Below are 23,004 nucleotides of genomic sequence, written 5' to 3' on the forward strand. Positions count from 1 at the left end.
ATATTGAGACCCCTACCCCAAATTTAAGACCCCTCCCCACCCACTGAACCCCTCCTGGGGGGGGGGGCCACACCCGCCTGAGGATTCAAGTCCATGGTGGGGGGGGTGGGGGGGGCCTGCAGTAGCATCCCTGAGGGGTCTCAATTGGGGGGGGGGGGGCGAGGGGCGGCCAGGACCCCCCCACCCCCTCCCCTCTAAGCTGGGGGGCCGGGCTCTTCCTGAGAAGTGGAGGAAAGGAAAAAAAAAGGGAGGCCGGGACCCCCTCCCCCCCCCCGTCCCCGCTCAGCCCCCTCCCCATTTTGGTCCCTGGAGCTGGGTGGGGAGGGGTCCGAGGGGATTTTGGGGGGGGGGGGAGGGTCCCCCTCCCCTTAAAGTGTCTGTGTGGGTGGGGGGGGGGGGGGTCCCGGCCGGGGTGGGGGGAGGGGCTAAGTCCACTTTACTGGCCGTTAATGCATGAGAGGATGCACAGGAGTGCTCGGACATTCACTAAACTATTGCTATCGTTAAATATTCCCGAGGTTTTGGGGGGGCTTCTCCCCTCTTTTCAGGGAGTTCTCCTCTTTTTCGGGGAGTCCTCCCCTTTTTAGGGGGGGGAGTTTCTCCTTTTTTCAGGGAGTTCTCCCCTTTTTCAGGGGATTCTCTCCTTTTTTCAAAGAGTTCTCCCCTTTTTAGGAGGGTTCTCCCCTTTTTTTGGGAGTTCTCCCCATTTTGAGGGAAGGGACAAAGGGGAGGGTGGGGTTTCCTGTTTCTGCTCTTAATCCAAAAATGAAATTTTGAAAGAAAGCAAGAAAAAAAAAAACCCTTTTTTTTTTTTTCTTTTTTGGCTTACACAAATCTGTGACTTTTGTGGTGCTGGGAAAAAAAAAAAATTAAAAAAGGGGAATGGGGCGGGGAACGGGGCAGGATTTTTTGGGGAGGGGGTCCAAGCAGCATGAAGGGGCCTCATAGTGAGGGGTGGCTTTAGAGGGTGGTGGGGGGCCCATTCATGCTGCTGGGAGGTTTTTTAGGGGGGGAAAAAAACCCCCAAAATGTGGGATCAGCAGGCAGCGAGAGCAGCTCCAGTGGAGGCAGTTCGTGGTGGTGGTGGGTGGGGGGGCTTGGGGAGACCCCCGGATTCCCCCCTTCAGGGGTTGGGAGCGTTTTTTCCCTGATAAAATTCCTCCCACCGGCTCTGGAAGAACCGGCGCATGGCGTGGCCCGCCCGGCCCACGGCCGAGTCGTCCTCGTTGAAGGTCTGGCAGTTGTCGAACACCAAAAGCGCGTCGGCTGCAAACTCTGCCGAGCTCGAGTACCTGAGGGACCATGGCACCGGCTGGGTGGGACACCCAAGGGAGCCCCCAGACCCGTCAGCATCGAAGGAAGCCTGAGCCCGTGAGGGGAAGTGATCCCCCCATCGCTGGGAGAGACCCCATCAACCTCATTTCGATTCTCAGGAGGGGATGGGATCCCCAGGAGAGACCCCCATAGTCCAGGAGAGACCCCCTCAGCATCCCTTTGAGGGACATCCAACCCCTGGGAACCCTGGATGGACCTCCAAACCAACAAGGGTCATCCCTTTGAGGAACACCACTGGAGGAACCCCCCAAACCAACAAGGCTCATCCCTTTGAAGGACACCACTGGCCTAGAGGAACATCCAACCCCTTTGAGGGACATTCAAGCCCTGAGAGCCCTGGAGATGGACCCCCAACCCTGGAGGAACCCCCCAAACCCACAAGGATCATCCCTTTGAGGGACGCCACTGGGCTGGGAAGAACATCCAACCCCTGGCAGGGACCCTGCCAGCCCCAGCAGGATCCCCCAGCCCCAGCAGGATCCCCCAGCCCCAGGAGGACCCCCCAGCCCCAGGAGGACCCCCCAGCCCCAGCAGGATCTCCCAGCCCCAGCAGGATCCCCCAGCCCCAGCAGGATCTCCCAGCCCCAGGAGGATCCCCCAGCCCCAGCAGGATCCCCCAGCCCCAGGAGGACCCCCCAGCCCCAGCAGGATTTCCCAGCCCCAGGAGGATCCCCCAGCCCCAGGAGGATCCCCCAGCCCCAGGAGGACCCCCCAGCCCCAGCAGGATCTCCCAGCCCCAGCAGGACCCCCCAGCCCCAGCAGGACCCCCCAGCCCCCCGAGGAGCCCCCGGCCCAGCTCACCCTCCCCGCAGCAGCCTGGCGCGCATGGTGCCGAAGTCCATGGGCTTCTTGATGATCCTGCGGTAGCCGGGGACCAGGCGGGGGTTGACGGGCTCCAGGAAGGGCCAGGCGTCCTCGTGGGACTCCATCTCCATCAGGATGATCCTGGCAAAGGGGTCACAGACAGATTTGATCCGAAATCCTTCCCTCGGGGTGGGATTTTTCTTTGCTCGGGGTCACCAATTGTGGTGGGGGTCGTAGGGGTCCCAGGCAAGGGAAGAGATGAGCCTTGATTTATTATTTTATGATATATATGGAATTAAAATTTATTATTTTATGATATATATGATGTTAAAATCTATTATTTTATGATATATATGATATTAAAAGAAAATTATATATTAAAACTACACTAAAAGTATAGAAGAGATGAAAATCTTGACTCCATGTTTCAGAAAGCTGATTTATTATTTTATGATATATATGATATTGAAATTTATTATTTTATTATATATATGATATTAAAAACTATTGTTTTATTTTATATATAATATTAAAATTCATTATTTTATGATATATATGACATTAAAAGACAATGAGATATTAAAACTATACTAAAAGAATAGAAGAGATGAGAAAGAAGAGATGAGAGTCTTGACTCCCATGTTTCAGAAGGCTGATTTATTATTTTATTATATATATTACATTAAATTTTATAATTTTATTATATATATTAAAATTTATTATTTTAAGATATATATTATATTAAAAGAAAATGAGATATTAAAACTATACTTGGGAACCACACTATGGAGTCAAGAGTCTCGTCTCTTCTATTCTTTTAGCATAGATTTAATCTATAATTTTCTTTTAATATAATATATATCATATATGAAACAATAAATTTTAATATAATATGTATAATAAAATAATAAATCTTAATATAATTTTCTTTTAGTGTAGTTTTAATCTATAATTTTCTTTTAATATCATATATATAATATATAAAATAATACATTTTAATATCATATATAATAAAATACATTTTAATATAATATATAAAATAAAAAATTATTATCATATATATTATATATAAAATAATAAATTTCAATATAATATATAATAAATTGATAACTTTAAATATAATAAATAAATAAATTTTAATACAACATATACAAAATAAAATAATAAATTAAGCTTCTGAAATATGGGACTCAAGACTCTCATTCCTTCCCTCGCCCCTGGGTGCCATCAGGGGGTCCCTGACCCCACTGCAGCCCCCTCCCCATTTTCCCCGGCCCCACTCACTCACAGAAGGTCCCTGACCCAGGTGCAGCCCCCTCCCCATTTTCCCCCGACCCCACTCACTCGCAGAAGGTCCCTGACCCAGGTGCAGCCCCCTCCCCATCTCCCCCGGCCCCACTCACTCGCAGAAGGTTCCCTGACCCCACGCAGCCCCCTCCCCATCTCCCCCGGCCCCACTCACTCGCAGAAGGTCAGGTCGCTGGGCTGGCCCCGCAGGGCCCCGCTCCTCCTGCGGGCCGGGCTCGGAGCCTCGCCGGGGGGACACCGGGGGGACACCGGGGGCGGCCCCCGCCGGTGCCTCGGGGCCGGGCGGCGCCGCCGCGGGCTCGGCTCCTCCTCCTCCTCCTCGCCGGGGCTCCCCCCGAGCCCCCGGCCCCGTTTCCGTTTCTTGCCTCGCCGGGGTGAGATGGGGTCCCGGTACTGCCCGGCCTGGGGGGAGAAAGGGGGTCACCCTCTGTCCCCTGTGCTCATTGTCACGCTGGCCGAGCCACGGGGTCACACCGGCCAGGGTCCCTCAGAGGTCATTGGGGTCTCTGGGGGATGAGAGGTTCTCCTGGGGGTCAGGACAGCAATGGGAGGACCACCAGGGTCTCTCCTGGGGGTGGGGGTCTCTCAGACACCCCCAGGGTCTCTCCTCCTTTGGGTGGGGGTCTCTCATCAGGGTGTCTCCTGGGGACCAAATCCTCACTCCAGAGGGGTGGGAGCCCCTCTGGGGTCACCAGTCCTGGGATGGGGACCCCTCCTGCTGATGTGGGGGTCTCTCCCAGAGATATGAGGGTCCCTCCCAGAGATAAGAGTCCTTTCTAGGACGGGGGACCCCCAGGGGCACAGAGGTCCCTCAGAGACCATCAGGGTCTCTCCCAGGAATGGGAGATGGGGGTCTGGGGATGGGGGTCCCATTCCCCTGGGGATGGGGGTCCCATGGGGGATCCCTCTTGAGAACCAGACTTTCTCCCATCACCAGAACCTCTCCTGGGGATGGGGGGCCCAGCAGGGTCTGGAATCCCTCCTGGACCACCCCGGTGGGGTATGAGGGCTGCCCCCCGACCTACCCTGGCCACGCAGACGGAGCAGAACCAATCCCCCTCGGGCACCTCTGTCATGCGGGGCCGGTGGCAGTAGAGGTGGCAGCCGCGGTCGCAGCCGTCGCACAGCAGCAGGTGCTCGTCGTCATCCCCTCTCCGACAAACCAGGCAGGTCTGGGGGGACACGGGGGGCTCAGAGCTGCTTTGGACCCCCCCTTTGCCCTCCCCCAGGGCGGGCTCTCACCACTCTGTTGACGGATTTCTCCCAGGCGATGGATTTCTCCAGCTGGAGGAGGCACAGGGACACCTGGGCGGCGCTGCGGCAGCGCTCCAGCGTCTGCCGCCACGTCCGCACCCGCGGCGTGATCTCGTACGAGCTGCGGGGACAGCGGGGGGCTCAGCCCGGACACGGGGGTCCTGCCCAGGCCCAGGGCACGGGGAACCCCCCCACACCCCAAAAAGGATCCCAGAAAGAGGAGGACCACGATGACTCCCATGAGATCCCCATCCCCAGGGGAGATCCCCATCCCTCAGAGACCCCATCCCTCAGAGACCTCATCCCTCACAGAGACCCCATCCCTCAGAGAGACCCCATCCCTCAGAGACCCCATCCCTCAGAGACCCCCCCTCAGAGACCCCATCCCTCAGAGACCCCATCCCTCAGAGACCCCATCCCTCAGAGACCCCATCCCTCAGAGACCCCATCCCTCACAGAGATCCCATCCCTCAGAGAGCCCCATCCCTCAGAGAGCCCCATCCCTCACAGAGATCCCATCCCTCAGAGAGCCCCATCCCTCAGAGACCCCATCCCTCAGAGACCTCATCCCTCACAGAGACCCCATCCCTCAGAGACCCCATCCCTCACAGAGACCCCATCCCTCACAGAGACCCCATCCCTCAGAGAGACCCCATCCCTCAGAGACCCCATCCCTCACAGAGACCTCCAGTCCCCAAGAAGGAATCCCATCCCTTGGACATCCCCACCCCCAGGACAAACCCTGCTGACCCCCAACATTCCCAGGAGGGCAGGAATGACCCCCTCCTCAGCAATTCCCAGGGAATAACCCCTTCTCAAAAATTCTCATGGAATGACCCCTCCTCAGCAATTCCCATAGAATGACCCCTCCTCAGGAATGACCCCTCCTCAGCAATTCCCATGGAATGACCCCTCCACAGCAATTCCCAGGGAATGACCCCTTCTCAGGAATGACCCCTCCTCAGGAATGACCCCTCCTCAGCAATTCCCATAGAATGACCCCTCCACAGCAATTCCCAGGGAATGACCCCTTCTCAGGAATGACCCCTCCTCAGGAATGACCCCTCCACAGCAATTCCCAGGCAACAACCCTTTCCTAACCCATTCCCGGGGCCGCCTGGCGCACTCACATCTCGGTGGAGCCCACGCCCAGCTCCTCGGGGTTGCTCAGCACGGCTTTCTCCACCACCACCTCGTGCAGCGGCCACAGCGGCTCCTTGAGGTAGCGGCGCTCCAGGTTCTGCTCCAGCGCCGCCAGCCGCAGCACGGCCAGGTCCAGGGGGTTGGTGAGCTCCCGGCGCACGGGCGGCGCCTCCCGCCGGCTGCTGCGCACCGTGATGTCCTCCAGCGGCTCCACTTTGTGCTCGCAGTACCTCAGGTCATCCCTCGTCGAGTCCGGGCTCGGACACGTCCAGCCCTGTGGAGGGGAGAGGTCAGTGGTGGTCACTTGGCGGTGGTCAGCAAGTGTGGGAGTGTCGGGGGGGTGGGATGGTTGGGATGGATGGAGAGGAGAGATCTCTGAAGCCAGAGCGTGGAATTTGGGGTTTATTGCAAAGGGCCAAGTGCAGGGAGCTGCTGGGAACTGCCAGGCACAGCTGGAGCTGGACTGAGAGAAGAGAGGGGGAGAGAGGATGAGAGGGTGAGAGAGCAAGGGAGTAAAAAGGTAAGAGGGTGAAAGGGTAAGAGTGTGGGGTTCCCATTACAACACAATAAATCTCCTTCTGTGTTGAATATTCTAATTCTCACTAATTAATCCAGTACAATACACAAATCCTACAGCATTTACATACAGCCTATAAGAATCACTACATTACCATCCTGTGTTACATTTTAAACCCTAAAAACTCCTCTTTGGGCCCCTTCTGCCAAGCCCAAAAACTACTCTTTGGAAACCCTAAAAACTCCTCTTTGGAGTAGTTTTAAACCCTAAAAACTCCTCTTTGGGCCCCTTCTGCCAAGCTGTAGGGTCTGCTTTGACCCTTGGGCCTGTCTGCAAGCAGAGGGTGTTGTTCCATCAAAAGGGGATTTTACCTTCAGCCAGCCACACCATTGTTTTCCTGTTGTTCAGCAACTAAAGGATCTCAAAGCTTGCTTTCATTTCAATCTCGCTTATAGTTTCCATATTCTCAAAATCTTTTGCCAGGCAATCATATTTATAATATGAATTTTATAATATTTACTATAATTTCATATGAATTATTATTATTATTATCATTATCATTATCATTATTATTATTATTATTATTATTATTATTACTACTACTATTATTACTATTATTATTGTTGTTGTTGTTGCTGCTGTTGTTAATTTTTTTCATATTTATAATATGACATTCCTGTTTCATCTTCCCCAACAAGCAGGAATTGGGGTGACCCTGGCTGGCACCCACCCGGATCTGCAGGTCGGCCATGAGGACGCGCTGCTCCAGCTCCTCCACCCACTGCAGCACGCCCAGGTCGGTCTCGTAGGCTCTGTCCAGCACTGACCACTGAGCCAGGGCCTCCCGAGACACCGCGGTGCTGGCCGGGTCCGGGCGAGGGTGGAAGATGGGGTCTGGAAAGGAGAAAACGGGTCGGGGTCATGATGGGGTCTGGACAGGAGAAAACGGGTCAGGGAGGAGAGAACAACCTGGGACAGAGGGGAAAGATGGGGTCCGGAAAGGAGAAAATGGGTCGGGGAGGAGAGAGACATCCCTGGGCATGATGGGGTCTGGAGAGGAGAAAATGGGTCAGGGAGGAGAGAGGCATCCCTGGGCATGATGGGGTCTGGAGAGGAGAAAATGGGTCAGGGTCATGATGGGGTCTGGAGAGGAGAAAATGGGGTCAGAAATGGGGGACAGGCAGCAGAGCCCCATCCCAGAACACAAGGGGAAGATGGGGCCTGGAAAGGAGAAAATGGGTGAGGGTCATGATGGGGTCTGGAGAGGAGAAAATGGGTCAGGGAGGAGAGAAACATCCCTGGACATGATGGGGTCTGGAGAGGAGAAAATGGGGTCAGAAATGGGGGACAGGCAACAGAGCCCCATCCCAGAACACAGGGGGAAGATGGGGTCTGGAAAGGAGAAAATGGGATCAGCCAGCAGAGCCACATCCCTGGAGAAAATGGGGTCTGGAGAGGAGAAAAGGGGTCAGGGAGGGGGACAGGCAGCAGAGCCCCATCCCTGGACACAATGGGATCTGGAGGGGGAAAAGGGGAGGTCACAGAGGGGGGACGGGGAGCAGCTCCCTAACCTGGAGGTGCAAGGAGAAGATGGGGTCTGGAGGGGCACAGATGGGGGGCAGGCAGCAGCCCCCCACCCTGGTGGTGTAGGTGGAATGTGGGGTCTGGGGGACAGAGGGTGGCATCAGTGAGGGAACAGAGAGCAGCCCCCTGCCTTAGGGATTTGGGCAGAAAACTAAATCTGGGGGGCTCATGGGGGGGCTCACAGGGGGACAGGCAAGAGCTCCTCACCCAGCTGGGGCTCTGGGGGCAGGGGGTGGGCTCTGGGGGGAACAGGGAGCAATCCCATCCCCAGAGCAGGGGTGGAAGGTGAGGTCTGGAGGGATAAAGGGTGGGATCAGGGAGGGAACAGGGAGAAATCCCCTGCCTTAGGGATTTATGCAGAAAATGAAATCTGGGGGGCTCATGGGGGGGCTCACAGGGGGACAGACAAGAGCCCCCCACCCAGCTGAGGGTCTGGGGGCAGGGGGTGGGCTCCTGGCAGACTCACCAGTGGTGCTCCTGAGGCAAACCTCACGCAAGAACTCCTTGTGCTTGGTCAGGTGCTTGTGCAGGGCTTTCTCCCTGATGCCACGTGGGTGCAGCGCCCGTGCCACGGCCTCCAGCTCCTCGGGGTCCCTCAGCCACCACCAGCCACTCTGCATCTCTGCAAGGGCAGTGCCACAGCTCAGCACGGTGCCAGGGGCACCGGGGGGGTCCCGGGGCTCCCGGCTCTCACCGGTGGGCACCGGCTGCTCCGTCAGCTGCGTCAGGTATTTCTGCTCCATCTGCTTGAAGAATTTGGTGGGGGGTCTCCCTCGGCGTTTGGGCTGCCCTGGCACGTCCTGGAGCTTTTCCAGGCTGCCCTGGCTGCGGGGGCAGGCGCCGTGGGCCCTGGGGCCGGCGTGCACCGGCGTGGAGGCGAGCAGGGGGGCTGTGGGGTCGTCTGAGGGGAGGCCGTTCAGCTGGAGGGACAGGGGGAAATGTCAGAGAAAACAGAAAATTATAAAACAGTCTGCTTTGGAAGGAGACCCACAAGGATTATAACAGCTGGATCCTCAGCCCCTGAATCCTGCACCCCCACTAACCCTGCAACCCCTCAATCCCACAGCCCCCAAATCCTACAAACCCCAATTCTTCAGCCCTCCAAACCCACTGCCCCCAGTCCTGCAGCCCCTCAACCCCACAGCTCCCTAATCCTACAAACCCCAATTCTTCAACCCTTCAACCCCACAGCCCCCCAAACCCTGCAGCCCCCCACCCCTGGAGCTGTTTCCCTTCTCCCCAGCCCATCGTTGAGGGCAGCAGGACTGAGCCCCCCCGTCCCACCAGCTCACACAGAGGGTCCCACCCCACACCCTGCAGCCACGCAGGGAGAATCCCCCTCCCCATCCCACCCCTCGGGTCGGGGTGCAGCCCCCCCAGCCCTGTACCTGCCGTGCTGAGCCCTTGGGGGGCTCCCCCCTGCTCTGGCTGCGGGGGGCTGCGGGGGCTCGTGGCGAGGGCTCGGCCGAGGAGGTAGCGAGGGGGGCTCGGTCGTCGCAAGGCGTGCGGGGCAGCAGGTTAAACCAGGGCCCTCTCTTTGCCACAGCCTCCGGGGCTCTCTCCTCTTCCTCCTCCTCCTCTTCCTCCTCCATGGGGTCCGAGGGGGCCTCGGGGAGCCCCGTGTCGCCTTTGCCAGGGCTGCTGGCCGGGGTGAGAACAGAGTCCTTGAGCAGGGACGACTGGGTCTGGCTCAGCCAGGACAGGAACGCCGACTGGCTGAGGTCGTGCTGGCTCTGCCCCAGGGGCTCTGGCTCCTCCAGGACGCCGTTGATGGGCACGGGGCAGGGCTGGCAGTGCTGGGCCAGCTCCTCTTTGCTTTTCCGGGGCCTCCCCCGGGCACGGGAGGCCGAGGTCGGGCAGCTCGTCCGGCTGGCGACGGGCACGGCGGCCGGCTCCTCCTTCACCGGCGACACCAGCGGGGACATCTTCTCCTCAGGAGGCTCCTGAGCCACCACCTCAGCTGCTGTGACAGCAGCAGGACGAGCAGGTGAGATGTGGGCTCCTCTCCCAGCCGTTCCATTTGTTTTTCATCCCCCCAAAAAGCTCCTTCCCCACTCACCCTCGGCGCCCTCCACGAAGATGCCGCCCAGGTGGGGCAGGACCCAGTAGCGCCTCCGGAACCGGTCCTGGCCCAGGCATGCTGCACGCAGGGTCTGGGAGGAATGCAGCAGCTTCTTGCGGAAGAACATCTGCCTCTGAGGAGAGCAGGGCATGGTGAGGGGGCTGCAGCCCCCCAGCAGGGCTGAACCCCAGCCCTCCAGCAGCCGCTCACCTTGGCCAGCTTCTCGATCTGCCGCTCCAGCTCCGGCACGCTGGATGCAGACGTGTCAGCCTGGGAAAGTGCCTCAGTTTATCCCGGGTCCTTCCCCAGGTGTGCCAACAACCTCTCCTTTCCCCCTCCCTTGCCCCTGCTGAGTGCTGTCTGTCAATCCTGGCATTCCAGAAGGGTGATTGGCAGAGTTCAAAAGATGCTTTCCACCCCTGGGGGGTGGCATTGGGCCATCCAGGTGTCATTTGTTCCTTGAGACCTCTCCTGTACCTGGTTGGCGGGATCCCTATCCCTTCCCTGCCCCTCTCCCTGGGGTTCAAAGGAGCAGCAACCACGGGGTCAGGGAGTTTTGTTGGAGCTGTTGCTGGATTCAGAGGCCTGTGAGCCAGGAATAAAGCTCTGGATCCAAACCCTCCATCAGAACCAACTCCTTTCCTTCACCTCACCTTAAAGCTTCTCCACCAAGGTAAACCTGAGCTCCTGCAAGCCTGGACTTGTCCCAAGCGCCCAGCTGCAGCATCCAGCCAGCCAAAAGTGTCTCTGGGGTGAAACCACCTCAGCTGCCACCCTTGGTCAAGCAGCAAGGGCCAGACGAGCCCAGGCACGTCCCACCCAGCTCTATTGGTATTTAATTCCAATATATTGGCGCCCAACGTGACGCAGCTCCATCCTGGGGATGGATCAGTCAGGGAAGAGACCCCTGAGGTGGCACCCTCACTTTTGCCCCCCACAACAGAGCCTGGAGCATCCCACCTCCTCCTCCCGGCGGGATCTTCGCCCCCGGGTCTCCTCCTCCTCCTCCATCTCCAGCCCCACGTCCTCGGTCAGGCGGGAGCTGCGCCGGCGCCGGCCGTCCTCCAGCCCCGTGATCTCCGACTCAGGACGGCCCGTCTTCTTGGCCAGGGCGACCTTCAGCCTGCCAGGACACAGTTGGACGTGTTGGCTACCTGTTGCCCCTGATTTTTTAAGATTTTCTAAGCCTTCTGATGTTTACATTCTTGTAGCAAACTTTCTCACACAGAAAATTATAAAATATTCTGCTTTGGAGGGGACCCACAAAGATTATCATACCTGGTTCTCAGCCCCCTAATCCTACAAACCCCGATTTTTCAGACCCCCAACCCTGCAGCCCCTCAATCCCACAGCCCCCTAATCCTACAAACCCCAATTTTTCAGCCCCTCAACCCTGCAGCCCCTCAATCCCACAGCCGGATTCTGACACACTTTCTGTAAATAACTCATTGTTTCGCATTCTTTAATGGAAGAGGAGAAATTTGATGGACTGTTGGTTTGCCCAGTGTCATTGGAGAGGTGACACTTTCACCCTCCAATCCACTGTCACTTTTGTAAATCTATAAATGTTGGGAGTCAGAAAATAAAGTTCCCTTTTTCTTCACCTCAAGAGCAGCGGTGCGTGCGCTCGTGTTGATTCGTGTCCTGGCGACATCCCCCTAGTGACACCGTGACCTCCCCCTGCCCACCCTGAGGCACCTGGTCACTCAGAGGGGATGATGCTGAGGCTGCAAGCGAAGCCCCCTCCCCACCAACCTGCGCAGTCGCCCCTCAATGATCCACTTGCTCTTCCTGTAGTTGGCCATGCTCTCCAAGGTCTTGTCGATCTCACTGCACAACAAGAGATGGGGATGGCTCCAGCGAGCAGGATCCACTCCAGCACCCCAACCCAGAGCATTTTCCTGCCCTCTCAGCCAGCCCCACCTGACGATGAGGGCGCTGCTGTTGAGCTCGTTGATGAGGAAGACCAGGATGGAGGCTTTGAGCTCGGGGGGCAGCGCCTGGAAGGGTTTGGTGCGCAGCCCCTCGCACAGATCCGCGCCCGCGCCGTGCGCCGTCAGGAAGCAGCGCAGCACCTCCGACACCGTGTCCCTGTTCAGGCTGATCTCCGACACTTTCTCCCCCAGGATCTTCAGGGACTGGGCCAGAGCAAAGGGAGAGGTTTGGGGAGTCTCCTCCTTGCCCCCACGGGGCTTTGTCAAGAGGAGGTTACTGCCCACAGGTGCTCCCGCCATAAAGATGGATGGGGGGACACCCCAAAAGATGCTGGCGGTGAGGAGGGGGATGGCTGCAGGTAAGAAAAGGGAGAGCCCTCTTCTTACTCAGGACAAAGAATCCTGAATTTTAATCCCAACTTTAGTATTCTTTGTCCTGAGTTTTGCGGGCACTGACAGCCCCAGCCAGGGGAAGGTGGTGAAAAAGGGAGAAAGAGAGAAAAAAGGAAAGGGGAGGGAAGGAAAGTGAAAGTAGAAGTAAAAATTAAAAAAAGTGGTGGGGAAAAAAGGGAAGGAAAAGAAAGGACAAAGGAATGAAAGGAAAGGGAAAATGGGGGGAAGAAAAGAAGGGGAAAAGAAAGCTGAAGGTGGTTAAAGGATTGAAAAAAGGAAAGGGAGGGAAAGGAAAGGGGGGAAAGGAAAGGAAAACGGGGGGAAGAAAGAGGGAAGAAAATGGGTGGGGGAAATGGAAAGGGGAAAAAGAAAGGGAAGAGGGAGAAAGGAAAGGGGAAAAAATAAGGGAAGGGGGAAGGGCAGAAAGGGGTGAAAGGGAAGGACTTGTCTGACTTGGTGGGGGGGTCTCTCACTTCACCATCTCACCTGGCAGGGAAGGGGGTCTCACCTGGCAGTAGGGTGGCAGGGAAGGGGTCTCACCTGGCAGTAGGGTGGCAGGGAAGGGGTCTCACCTGGCAGTAGGGTGGCAGCCCCGGGTCGCAGAGCGCCGCCTGCAGCAGCCTCACCAGCAGGTCCTGCAGCTGCCCCGCCCCGGGGGCCACCCCCAGCAGCCCCTCCTGCAGCGCCCCCAGCGTGGGCACGTCCCGGGCTGGCTCCAGCCCCAGCACCTTCCCGTAGCTCTGCAGGAACTCCACCACCGTCAGGCAGTCGGAGAAGGCACGGCTGGGCAGGACCAGCCCCGGGATGCGGGAGAAGGCCGGGAGGGGCTGTGGATCAGGGAGAAGAAAGGGGGGGTCAGAACCAGCTGGTGGCTCCTCGGGGTGACATTTCTGAGCCCCCCAGCACGGCCCACCTGGTGGTCCCCCAGGCACATGTCCTCTGTGGGTTTCTTCATCTCCTCCAGGATGAGCTGCTGCCGCCGCCGCTCCTCCAGGCGCCGCTGGGCCAGCAGCCCCTTGTCTGCCTTCCGAGCCCCCTTGGCCTTCTTCTCCTTGGGCCTGGCCTTGTCCTTGCCCTTCTCTGCCTTCCCCTTCTTCTCCTTGGCCTGAGTCAGAGCCCGGATGTGTGGGGAGAAAAAAAAAGTTAAGGGGGAAAATCCATTTTTCATTTTTCATCTCCTCCCTCTCCCCAGCCTACTGGTGCCCACGGACTCACCTTGGATTTCTTCTTGGCCTCCTTGGTCCTGGGGGCTTTGGCCTCCTGCTTCTGCTTGTTCTTGGCCTGAGGGGAAGACAAGACCCGCTCAGAGACCCCCTGCACCAAGGGAAACCCCTGCCAATCCCCATACCCGCACCTTCCGCCTCATTTTCTTCTTGATCTTGCTCATCTTCAACTTGTCCTCCTCGCTGAGCACCTCTGGAAGGGGGCACAGAGCGGACATGAACCACGAGCCCACCAAGCTGTGAGGAGCTTCCCGCGGGGGATGGGAAAGGGGGGCACCTTGTGCTTCCAGCCTCTTCAGCAGCCGCGCGTCCGTCTTGCTGAGCAAATCCACCATCCTGACCTTGGGTGGGCGGCCCCTGCCCCGTTTGGTGGCCGGGGGCTCCTTGGGTTTGACCTTCTCGGCGTTGCGGGGCCGGCCGCGCTTGCCCGTGATGGCCTGGATGCGCCCGGGGATCTCCTCGGGGCTCAGCTTCACCCACTGCACGCCCTGTGGGGCACAAGTTGGGGTCACCCGTGGGCACGGCGAGGGCTTGGGGGGCACAGGGGGGGCTGGGCAGCCCCCAGACCCACCTCTGGCGTGTCCCTCTCCTCGTAGAAGTCGCCCACGGGCATGCGGGGGCTGAAGCTGAAGTGCTCGCGCCGCACGTCCTGCACCATGTTCCTGCTCAGGTACTGCGGACAGGGAGGAGGAGGAGGAAGGTTGGGAGGAAGCTCAGCGCTCTGGGTTCACCACAGCCTCCATCAGCTGCAGTTCTGAGCTTTGGGGGGGTTGCGGTGGGTCAGAACCGCCTCCCTCCCCATAACTCCCCCAAAATGTCCCAAATATTCGAAATACCCCAAATACCCCAAAAGTCCCAAAATAGCCCAAATATCCCCAAATATTCTAAATGTCCCAAATACCTCAATGACCTCAAATGTCCCAAATGCCCCAACTATCCCAAATACCCCAAAATATTCCAAATACCTCAAATATTTCCAAATGTCCCCAAATACCCCAAATATTCTAAATTTCTCAAGTACCCCAAAATATCCTAAATACCTCAAATATCCCAAATATTTTAAATTTCCCAAATCCCCCAAAAGTCCCAAAATAGCCCAAATGTCCCCAAATACCCCAAATGTCCAAAACACTCCAAATACCCCGAATATTCTAAATGTCTCAAATCCCCCAAATGCCCCAAAATATCCCAAATACCCCAAATATTCTAAACGTCCCAAATCCCCCAAAATATTCCAAATACCCCAAATATTCCAAATACCCAAAATATCCCAAATAACCCAAAATATTCTCAAACATTTGGATTGGTGGTACCTTGATGACCTCCGGGAATTGCTTCATCCTCTTCCCGCAGGGGCCGTAGTACCAGGTCTCGCCCTGCCAGCGATGGTTCCCCTTCTTGATGCGGACCTCCCGCCTCCACCTGGGCACGGCAGCGTCAGCCCGGGGCCGTGGGGCAGCATGGGGAGGGGGCAGGACCAGGGGACAGCAGCGGGGACAGGATGGGGAGGGGACAGCGTCGGGGACAGAGCAGTGGGAGGGGTTGGGGATGGGGACGGCATGGGAAAGGGATGGAGAGAGGGGGGAGGATGGGAAAGGGGGTGGGGACAGGAGCAGGATGGGGACACGATGGGGACACGATGGGGACAGGACAGGGACAGCTTCAGGAGCAGGATGGTGGCAAGGGGACGGCAGTTTGGGTAGTTTTTGAGGCAGGATGGGGAGGGCACCAGAGCTGGGGGGCAGGAGGGCCGGAGGAGGACAGGAACAAGAGGGTGGAAAGGGAAAAAATTCGAGGGCAGGACAGCCGAAGGGGGACAGGAACAGGACAGGGGGAAAGGGAACAGGCTCGGGGGCCGCCCCACGTACCCGTGCTGCAGCGGGAAGCGCACCTCCTCCTGCGTGGCGATGCGCCGCCGAGGGACATCACCTGCGGGGAGGGGACAGAGGGGACCATGGGCTGGCGGGCGGGGGGCACCGGGGGGGTCAGCCCGGGGCTGGGGGGCGGCCACACCTGCCCCCGAGGCACTCAGCAGGGCGGGCTCCTCGCTCTCTCCGTCTCCTGGCGCGGCCGAAGTCTCCGGGCAGCTGTCGGCAGCCTCCTCCTCCTCCTCCTCCTCTTCTTCCTCCTCCTCCTCCTCCTCCTCCTCAGCAGACGGGACCGGAGACTCCGGTTCCAACGGAGGGTCGAGCTCCAGGGACCCCGAGTCCCGCAGCCCCGCGTGGTCGCCGCTCTTCAGCTCGCCGTTGTCGCCTGAGGAGCCAAGGTCAGGAACGTCACCGGACACGTCACCGGGGCCGCGCGTCCCCTCCCTCCCTGCGCTGCCCGGGGGCCTCGCCGGTGCCACGGAGACCCGCACGGTGCATCCCTCATGGGGAACGAGGCCGGTGGGGAGACCCCCGTGGGGCTCACGGTGCATCCCTCGTGGGGGAACGAGACCGGTGGGGAGACCCCCGTGGGGCTCACGGTGCATCCCTCGTGGGGAACGAGACCCCCATCCCCTCCCGGTGTGGGGGGCAGCACGTACCGGGCAGGGCGGGCGGCGAGCCGGGGGCATCGAGCAGCGGGGCGGGCGAGGGGCTGGCGGGCAGCAGGCTGAAGGGGCCGGCGTGGAGTGGGGGGCTGGCGGCCAGGTCGGGGGGCTCCTCCAAGGAGGACTTGTCGCTCACCAGCTGCGAGTCGTCCATCGCGTACAAATCGCCGGTGCCGGGGTCTGGGGAAGGGGGTGAGCACCAGGGTTGGGGGCGCACGGAGCAACATCTCCGCTCACGGGGAATGGGGTGTGTGTGGAGTGGATGAAAAGGCTCCGGCAGCAGAGGGGTTAAAAGGGGTTTGGGTCCCCCCTCCTCTCCTCTCCCCCCCAGCTCCGCCTCCTCCTCCTCCTCCTCTGGGAAGCGGAGGAGCCCAAAATGGCCGTGGCGATGCTCAGCGGCGCGGAAGTTCAGGCGCTGAGTAACCGCCTCGTCACGGAGCTGGGAAGGACGGGAAGGAAGGCAGGGAAGGAAAAGCCGGCAGCGAGCCGGGGACGCGGGCCCGCCCCTGCCTCGGGAGAGCGCCAGGGCCACCGCAGCATCCCCACGGCCACCGCAGCACCACGGCCACCACCCCATCCCCACGGCCACCGCAACACACCGCAGCATCCCCACGGCCACCGCAGCATCCCCACGGCCACCACCCCATCCCCACGGCCACCGCAACACACCGCAGCATCCCCACGGCCACCACAGCATCCCCACGTGGGGATGGAGAAGAGCTGGCACTGCTTCCCGCCCAGGGAATGGTTGTGCCCCCCTCGACATCCCCCCTACCTCTGGCCAGGGACTCGAAGGGCTCCAGGGGGTCCTCGCTGAGCATGTGGGTGTCCTCCAGCCGCGGGGCGATGGGTGATGCCTCCCCCAGGCACCCACTGGGCCCCTCTGGCCCCAGTGACCCCGTGCCAGCAGCTGCGGCCCCGTTGTAGCTGCAGATCTTCAGGTCTGAAGGGAGCAATCGACCGAAAATAGACCCTGAGATGTGAAGGGGACAGAGCTGGGGGGATCCCCACTGCTGGGCCCTGTGCTGGGACACCCAGCCAGCTTTCCATGGCATGGGGTGGTGACACCCAGCCTGGTTTTATGAGATCCCAATGCCTACTCCAAGCTGTGACCGGCCAAACCCCATCCAGGACACGGGGCAGGTGGGTCAGAGCAGCTGGGATTCCCCAAGAACACGATGCCCAACTCCACCAGCATCCAGCACCCACCCAGCACCGCATCCCAGAGCTCTGCCAGCCCTCAGGGCTCCTACCTGGCTGTGCCTCCTCCAGCTCCTGGCTGCCCACCAGCCCACCCCCGTTCTCCATGATGGTGCTGCTGGTGGTGTTTGTGGTGCTGGGCATCTCTTTGGCTGCACCCTCAGCGTCTCCCTGGCTGGGCTCTGGCTCGTTTGGGAAGGGCTGCGTGTCCGAGCTCAGCACGGGCGAGGACTGACCCGCGGCGTAGAACCCCTCGGGCCCGTTCTGCATCAACTCAAAGCCCTGCTCGTGGAAGGAGTCGTAGAGCTCCTGCGAGTCGAAGCTCAGCCCCATGGGCCCCGCGGTGCCGTTGCCCCACAGCTCCTGCCCGGTTGGCCGCAGGTTGGTGCCGTGCCCCGGCGAGGCCGGCCGGGAGCCCCCGGCCACGCCGTTGAGGGGGAACTGTCCGAGGTTGGGAGGGCCCCCCCCGTCCTTGAGGCCACCACCACCGGCGGGCGTGTAGGGCGAGTAGTCCCACAGGCAGTCGTAGGAGCGGAGGGGCTGGGCCCCGGCGGGAGCAGAGCCGGGTGAGAAGGTCCCTGAAGTACCGGGGTGGGATACAGTAGAGAAGCCATTGACATTCATGCCCCCGTTCAGACCTGAGGGAGGGAGCAGAGGGAGGTCAGCGCCTCTCAAGGGGGTTTGAGGATGGATCAATGGCCGGGCAGGGCAGCTGCCAAAGCCCTTCTTGTGTCCCCCCACGACTCTCCCTGTGCCTGGAGAGGAGCAGGGAGGGAGGGGGGCATCTGCACGATCCCCAGCTCCCCGTTTGCCAAACCGGCTGTGCCAGCACCGGGCTGAGCGCCGCGGGGTCTCTCCAGTGGGGTTGGATCAATGGCCAGGCAGGGCAGCTGCCAAAACCCTGCTCATGTCCCCCCCTCATCCTCCCTGGAGAGAAGCAGGGAGAGGGGGAGCTGCACGGTCCCTGTTTGCCAAACCGGCTGTGCCATAGCACTGGGCTGAGCCCTGCGTGGTCTCTCCAGTGGGGTCTGAGGATGGATCAATGGCCAGGCAGGGCAGCTGTCAAAGCCCTGCTGGTGTCCCCTAACCCTCCCCATGCCTGGAGAGAAGCAGGGAGGGAGGGGGGGAGCTGCACGGTCCCCGTTTGGCAAACCGAGCGCCGCAGGACGCCGGGGATTAGCCGAGCTTGGCAGGGCTGTGCCGGATCAGCTGAGCGGCCAAATCCACGCACGGCCCCGGGGCTGGCACGGCTGCTTTTCTAGGCCAAGGCGGCGGCAGGGACGCACAGACCCCGGCCCTGGCCCCTTGTGCTGGAGCTGCTGCTGGCCATGGCCTCTGCAGCCATCTGTCCCTGCAGCCCCCTCATCCCTGTGTCCCCTCCGTCCCTCTGTCCCTGCAGCCCTTCCATCCCTGTGTCCTCTCTGTCCCCACAGCCCTTCCATCCCTGCAGCCCCTCCACCCCTGTGTTCCCTCCATCCCTGTGTCCCCTCTGTCCCTGCAGCCCCCACATCCCTTCCATCCCTGCAGGGCCCCTGGCCACCCCATCCCTGTGTTCCCTCCATCCCTGTGTCCCCTCTGTCCCCGCAGCCACCCCATCCCCGTGTCCCCTCTGCCCCCAGCCCTGTCCCCGTGGGCTCACTCACTTTTCCCTTGCTGGGGGAAGCTGAGCGGGGAGCTGTGGGCGAAGGGGGAGTCCCCTGAGGCAGGCGTGGGTTTCGGTCCTGAGGCAGCGGGTGCAGAGGAAAGGCCAGTGAAGTTCAAATGGTTGTTTGTTTCCATTTCTGCGCGGGGGGACAAGATGGGGTCAGTCACTGGTGTGGACTGGGGTGGCCACTGTGGTGACCCACCCACCACTGACCCTTTGTGGTCCCCAGCCTGGGGAGGGTGACGAGTGACACTGAAGCCCCCCAGGACTGAGAGGGCACCTGGCCCAGGCCCAGCCATCCCAGCTGGACGAGCTGCCACCGGCTTGAGCACAGCCTGTCACCCCAGGGACAGCCATCACCAAGGTGTGACCACCGTGTGCCACCATCCCGTGGCTGCTCCTGCGCTCCCAGCCAAGGACAAGAGACCCCCCAAAGCAGCTCAGTGACCCCAAGAGGAGCCAGCACAGCCAACGCTCCTGGCACAGGGATGACCCTGTGGTGACACAGTGTCCCTGCCGTGCCCCTCAAGGTGGAGGGGACCCCACACCCCGTTCTCCCGGCACAGCTCCAGGGTTTGAGGCTGGGCTTTGCTGGGAGCTGAAGCCCCAGCGCTGGCTTGGGCAGGAGCCTGGTGACCTTCATCCCCCAGGAACCCCAAACGCTCCCTCAAACGCGAGGCCTGGGGTTCAGGAGGGATCCTGGTGACCCTGGTGACCTTCATCCCCCAGGAACCCCAAACCCGAGGCCACAGGGAGGGATCCTGGTGAATTCATCCCCCAGGAACCCCAAATACTCCCTCAAACCCGAGGCCTGGGGTTCAGGAGGGATCCTGGTGACCTTCATCCCTCAGGAACCCCCCAAATGTTCCCTCAAACCCGAGCCCACAGGGAGGGATCCTGGTGGGTCCATCCTGCGATGGAACTGAGGGAACTGAGGCCCTGCAAGCCCAGCAGATGAGGAGGGAGCCCCAGTGCTGGTGGGGACCCACAGGGACACCCCAGGGAGCTGCCACCACTGCTTGTGCCACGCTTGCCACCGGCCAAGGCGGCGCCGACCTCTCCGGAAGGGCCAAGGCCGCCGCGCTCGGCACTTCAGCAGCAGCGCTGGTGGCACAGCCCCGTGTCGAAACCCCGATTTCATCACACCCTCAGCTGGTGCCCTGGCAGGGCCACAGGGGCCACCAAAGCCTGGCCAGGGCCGCCGGGTGATTCACGCACCGGAGGAACCCGTATGGGCGGTGACGCCGCCGCAGCCACAACTCCCGGGATGGCCCTGGAGCCGCCTCCCCTGAGCCCCGAGCCGGCCGCTGGCCCGAGCCGGCTGGAACCCCCGGGCGTGGGGACACCGTGGGGACACCGGGGCTGGATAAGGAAAAGCCTTTTGGGGCTGGATAAGGAAAAGCCTTTCCGGTCCCACCCCGTGTGTGAAGTGCCGGCCAGGAAGGCGCTGCCGGCTCTGGAGGTCAGAGCTGTGCCAGAGCCACCGAGGGATGTGCCAGGGCCATGCCAGGGCCACCGAGGGATGTGCCAGGGCCACCGGGCAGGTGGAGGCTGCAGGTGGCACACGGAGCTGGACTGGGATGGTTTGGGAACGTGGGGAAGGCGCTGGGGGAAAATGAAAGCAAAGTGGGAATGTCACCCTCGCTCCAGGGTGCCAGGCCTGGCAGAGGCCAGAGCCGGCCTTGGCATCGCTGGGAGCTCGGCCAGCGCCAGGACACCGGCGATCCGTGCTCATCCGTGCTCATCCACGGCCACCCAAGGCCACTTGTCACCTCCCACCCTCACCGGGGCTCCCGTGGGCCCGCTCCCCCCGCCCTGAGCGTGGAGCTGAAACTGGGCCACGGCGAGAAACCGGAGCCGGGCAAGGTGAGGAGGGCGAGGGGCAGGAGAGCCTCGGATGGCAGCACCGAGGGCAGTGATGGTGGGTGACAAGGCGGCACCGAGCCTGGCTCTGGTCGCACCGGGCACGGCCGACGTGGCAGCGCCGCCCGCCCGGTGTCAAACCCGGTGGCAGCGGCACCACCGGGCCCTGGGATCCCCGCGGGGACACCGGAGCTGTCCCCGGGAGGGGACAGAGCTCCAGGCTGGGGGGGAACCGTCGGTGCCGTGGAGCCGCTGCCGTTCCCCGGTGCTTCCCCGGTTGTGCGGCCCCGGTGGCACCGGGAGGCGCCGGGAGCGTGACGCGACCTGATTAAAAAGGACGTTTCAAAAACAACGAGACGCAACAACCGGCTGCCATTTCCCGGCCACTTCCTGCGGGGACGGACACACCGGGGGGACACGGGACCGGTCCCCCGCCGGCCCCGCAGACCGGCGGGGACCCCCCCGGTCCCTGCGGCAAGGACAGCCCCAGAGCCCTCGCCGGCTCTCCGGGGATGGGGGGCTCGGTGTCCGCTGCAGGGGGTCCCGGTCCCGGTGGGGCGGGGGGAACACGGCCGGGCGGTACCGGCGGCGAGGGGGCTTCCCCCGAGCTCCGGGACGGGGCTGCGGGGGAACCGCACGGGGCACCGGGAACGGGGCTGGGGCTCCCCGCGGGTCTGGGCCCTTGGCCGCTGCACCGGGAAGGGAGCGGGGGAGTCGCCGGGAGCCGGTAACGGAGGAGGAGGAGGAGGGGGGCTCAGGCCATGGAACCGGGATGCGCAGGGGGAAGCGGGGGGAGAGGACGGCGTCTCACCGAGGTCAGCAAAGGGGAGCGGGGTGCCGCCGCCGCCGCCGCCGGGCCCAAACCGCCTCAACCGACCCTCCCAGCCCCTCGCTGCCTTCACCCGGGGCCGTTAACGGCCCGTTACCGCCCGGGCCCCCCCCTTTCCTCCGCCGCGACCCCGCACCTGGCAGGCGGCGGCGCGGGCCCGGCTCAGGCGGCGCGGGGCGGGGGCGGCTCGGCATGGCGCGGCCCCTCCGCCGCACCGGGCCGGGCCCCTCCGCTCCGATCCGGTAACCAGGGAGCCGGGCCGCGGAGAGACGAACCCGCGGCCGCGGCAGGAAGCGCCTCGCGCCGCCGGGCGGTCCCGGGACCGCCCCCGTCCCGTCCCGTCCTCCTCCCCCCGTCCCCGTCCCCGTCCCTCCGCCTCCCCCCCCCCGCACGTCACGGCGGCCGCAGTGGCGTCACCGGGAGCGGCGCCGCCGTGGCGTCACCGGGGGCGGGCGCGCGCCCACGTGGGAGGGGGATCCCCGCCCCCGGCGGGGTCAGGGCGGGGGGAATCCCCACGCGGGGACGCCCCCCAACCCCCCCATCCCCGGTTCCGGGACCCCCGGTTCCCCCCGGGGCTCCCCCACCCCGTACCGGCACCTCCTGGGAACGTCCCCCCCGTTCCCCCCCCGCGCTCTCCCGTTCGTTCCCCCCCTCGCTCCCCGCAGCCCCAGCTCGACCCCCGGGAACGGCGGCGCACCGGGGACCGGGACCTCGCAGGGTACCGGTGCTGCCCGGCTCGGCCGCGGGGACACCGGCCCCCCACAGTTCCCCCCGGCCCCCGGGATCCCCGGTGACGTCACGCGGCACCGGCCGGGCCGCGCTGCGCAGGGCCCGGGGGCGACACCGGCCCCGGGGGCGGCGGCGGGAGAACGGGGTCCCGGTGCGGGGGGGCTGTCCCGGTACGGCCGCAATGGAAGGCGGAGGGGAGGGGGGGGGGTGTCCCTTCCCGGTGCGGGGCAGCGGAGCCCGGTGCGGGGGTTCCCGGCCTGGACGAGGCTCCCGGGGGGTTGGGGAGGTCCCGGTACAGAACCGGGGTCCCGGTGCAGCTGGGCCGGTCTCAGGGGGTCCCGATACAGATACGGGGGTCCCTCTACAGCCATCCCAGCCCCGTAGGGGGTCCCGGTAGGTGCCGGTATCCCCGTCCGCGGGTCCCGTCCTGCGCGCTGCGTACCTGGGGGGGCGGCGGGGGCGGCCCGCAGCAGCCCCGGTGCCCGCCCGGCCCGGTGCGCTGCGGTGCCGGTGCCGGTGGCGGAGCCGGGCGGGGCGCAGGTGCTCCCGGCCCCGCGTGATGTCAGCGACCGCCGCCGCCCCCTCCGCCACCGGGGCCGCGCCGCCATTTAAAGGGACCGCCGCCCTCCGTGGGGGGGGATGGCGGGG

At 61.8% G+C, this 23,004-nt stretch overlaps 1 protein-coding gene across 4 annotated transcripts; it reads right to left on the bottom strand.

Annotated features, from left to right (window-relative positions):
• Nucleotides 1–829: 829 nt before the first annotated feature.
• Nucleotides 830–22,861, bottom strand: BAZ2A (bromodomain adjacent to zinc finger domain 2A). Of its 4 annotated transcripts, none has more exons than XM_030967276.1 (29): nucleotides 22,799–22,861; nucleotides 18,934–19,071; nucleotides 17,344–17,928; nucleotides 16,866–17,033; nucleotides 16,085–16,270; nucleotides 15,571–15,810; nucleotides 15,426–15,486; nucleotides 14,871–14,979; nucleotides 14,129–14,230; nucleotides 13,835–14,045; nucleotides 13,689–13,750; nucleotides 13,550–13,615; nucleotides 13,248–13,439; nucleotides 12,907–13,161; nucleotides 11,931–12,145; nucleotides 11,763–11,837; nucleotides 10,968–11,130; nucleotides 10,218–10,277; nucleotides 10,005–10,140; nucleotides 9,334–9,908; nucleotides 8,640–8,865; nucleotides 8,412–8,567; nucleotides 7,092–7,255; nucleotides 5,832–6,118; nucleotides 4,690–4,822; nucleotides 4,473–4,619; nucleotides 3,602–3,849; nucleotides 2,137–2,280; nucleotides 830–1,292 (listed from the first exon to the last, which is right to left on the bottom strand). In XM_030967276.1, exons 2-29 carry the CDS (start codon nucleotides 19,067–19,069, stop codon nucleotides 1,124–1,126), a joined length of 5,271 nt encoding a protein of 1,756 aa, XP_030823136.1. In that variant the 5' UTR covers nucleotides 19,070–19,071; nucleotides 22,799–22,861; the 3' UTR covers nucleotides 830–1,123. The 4 variants fall into 4 exon arrangements, with proteins under 4 accessions (XP_030823136.1, XP_030823134.1, XP_030823133.1 ...); XM_030967274.1 differs by lacking the exon at nucleotides 22,799–22,861 and adding an exon at nucleotides 21,764–21,939; XM_030967273.1 differs by lacking the exon at nucleotides 22,799–22,861 and having other exon boundaries at nucleotides 9,334–9,905; nucleotides 18,934–21,714.
• Nucleotides 22,862–23,004: the final 143 nt, after the last annotated feature.

Source organism: Camarhynchus parvulus, chromosome 29 (genome assembly GCF_901933205.1).
Source record: "Camarhynchus parvulus chromosome 29, STF_HiC, whole genome shotgun sequence".
NCBI classification, from domain to species: Eukaryota; Metazoa; Chordata; class Aves; order Passeriformes; family Thraupidae; genus Camarhynchus; species Camarhynchus parvulus.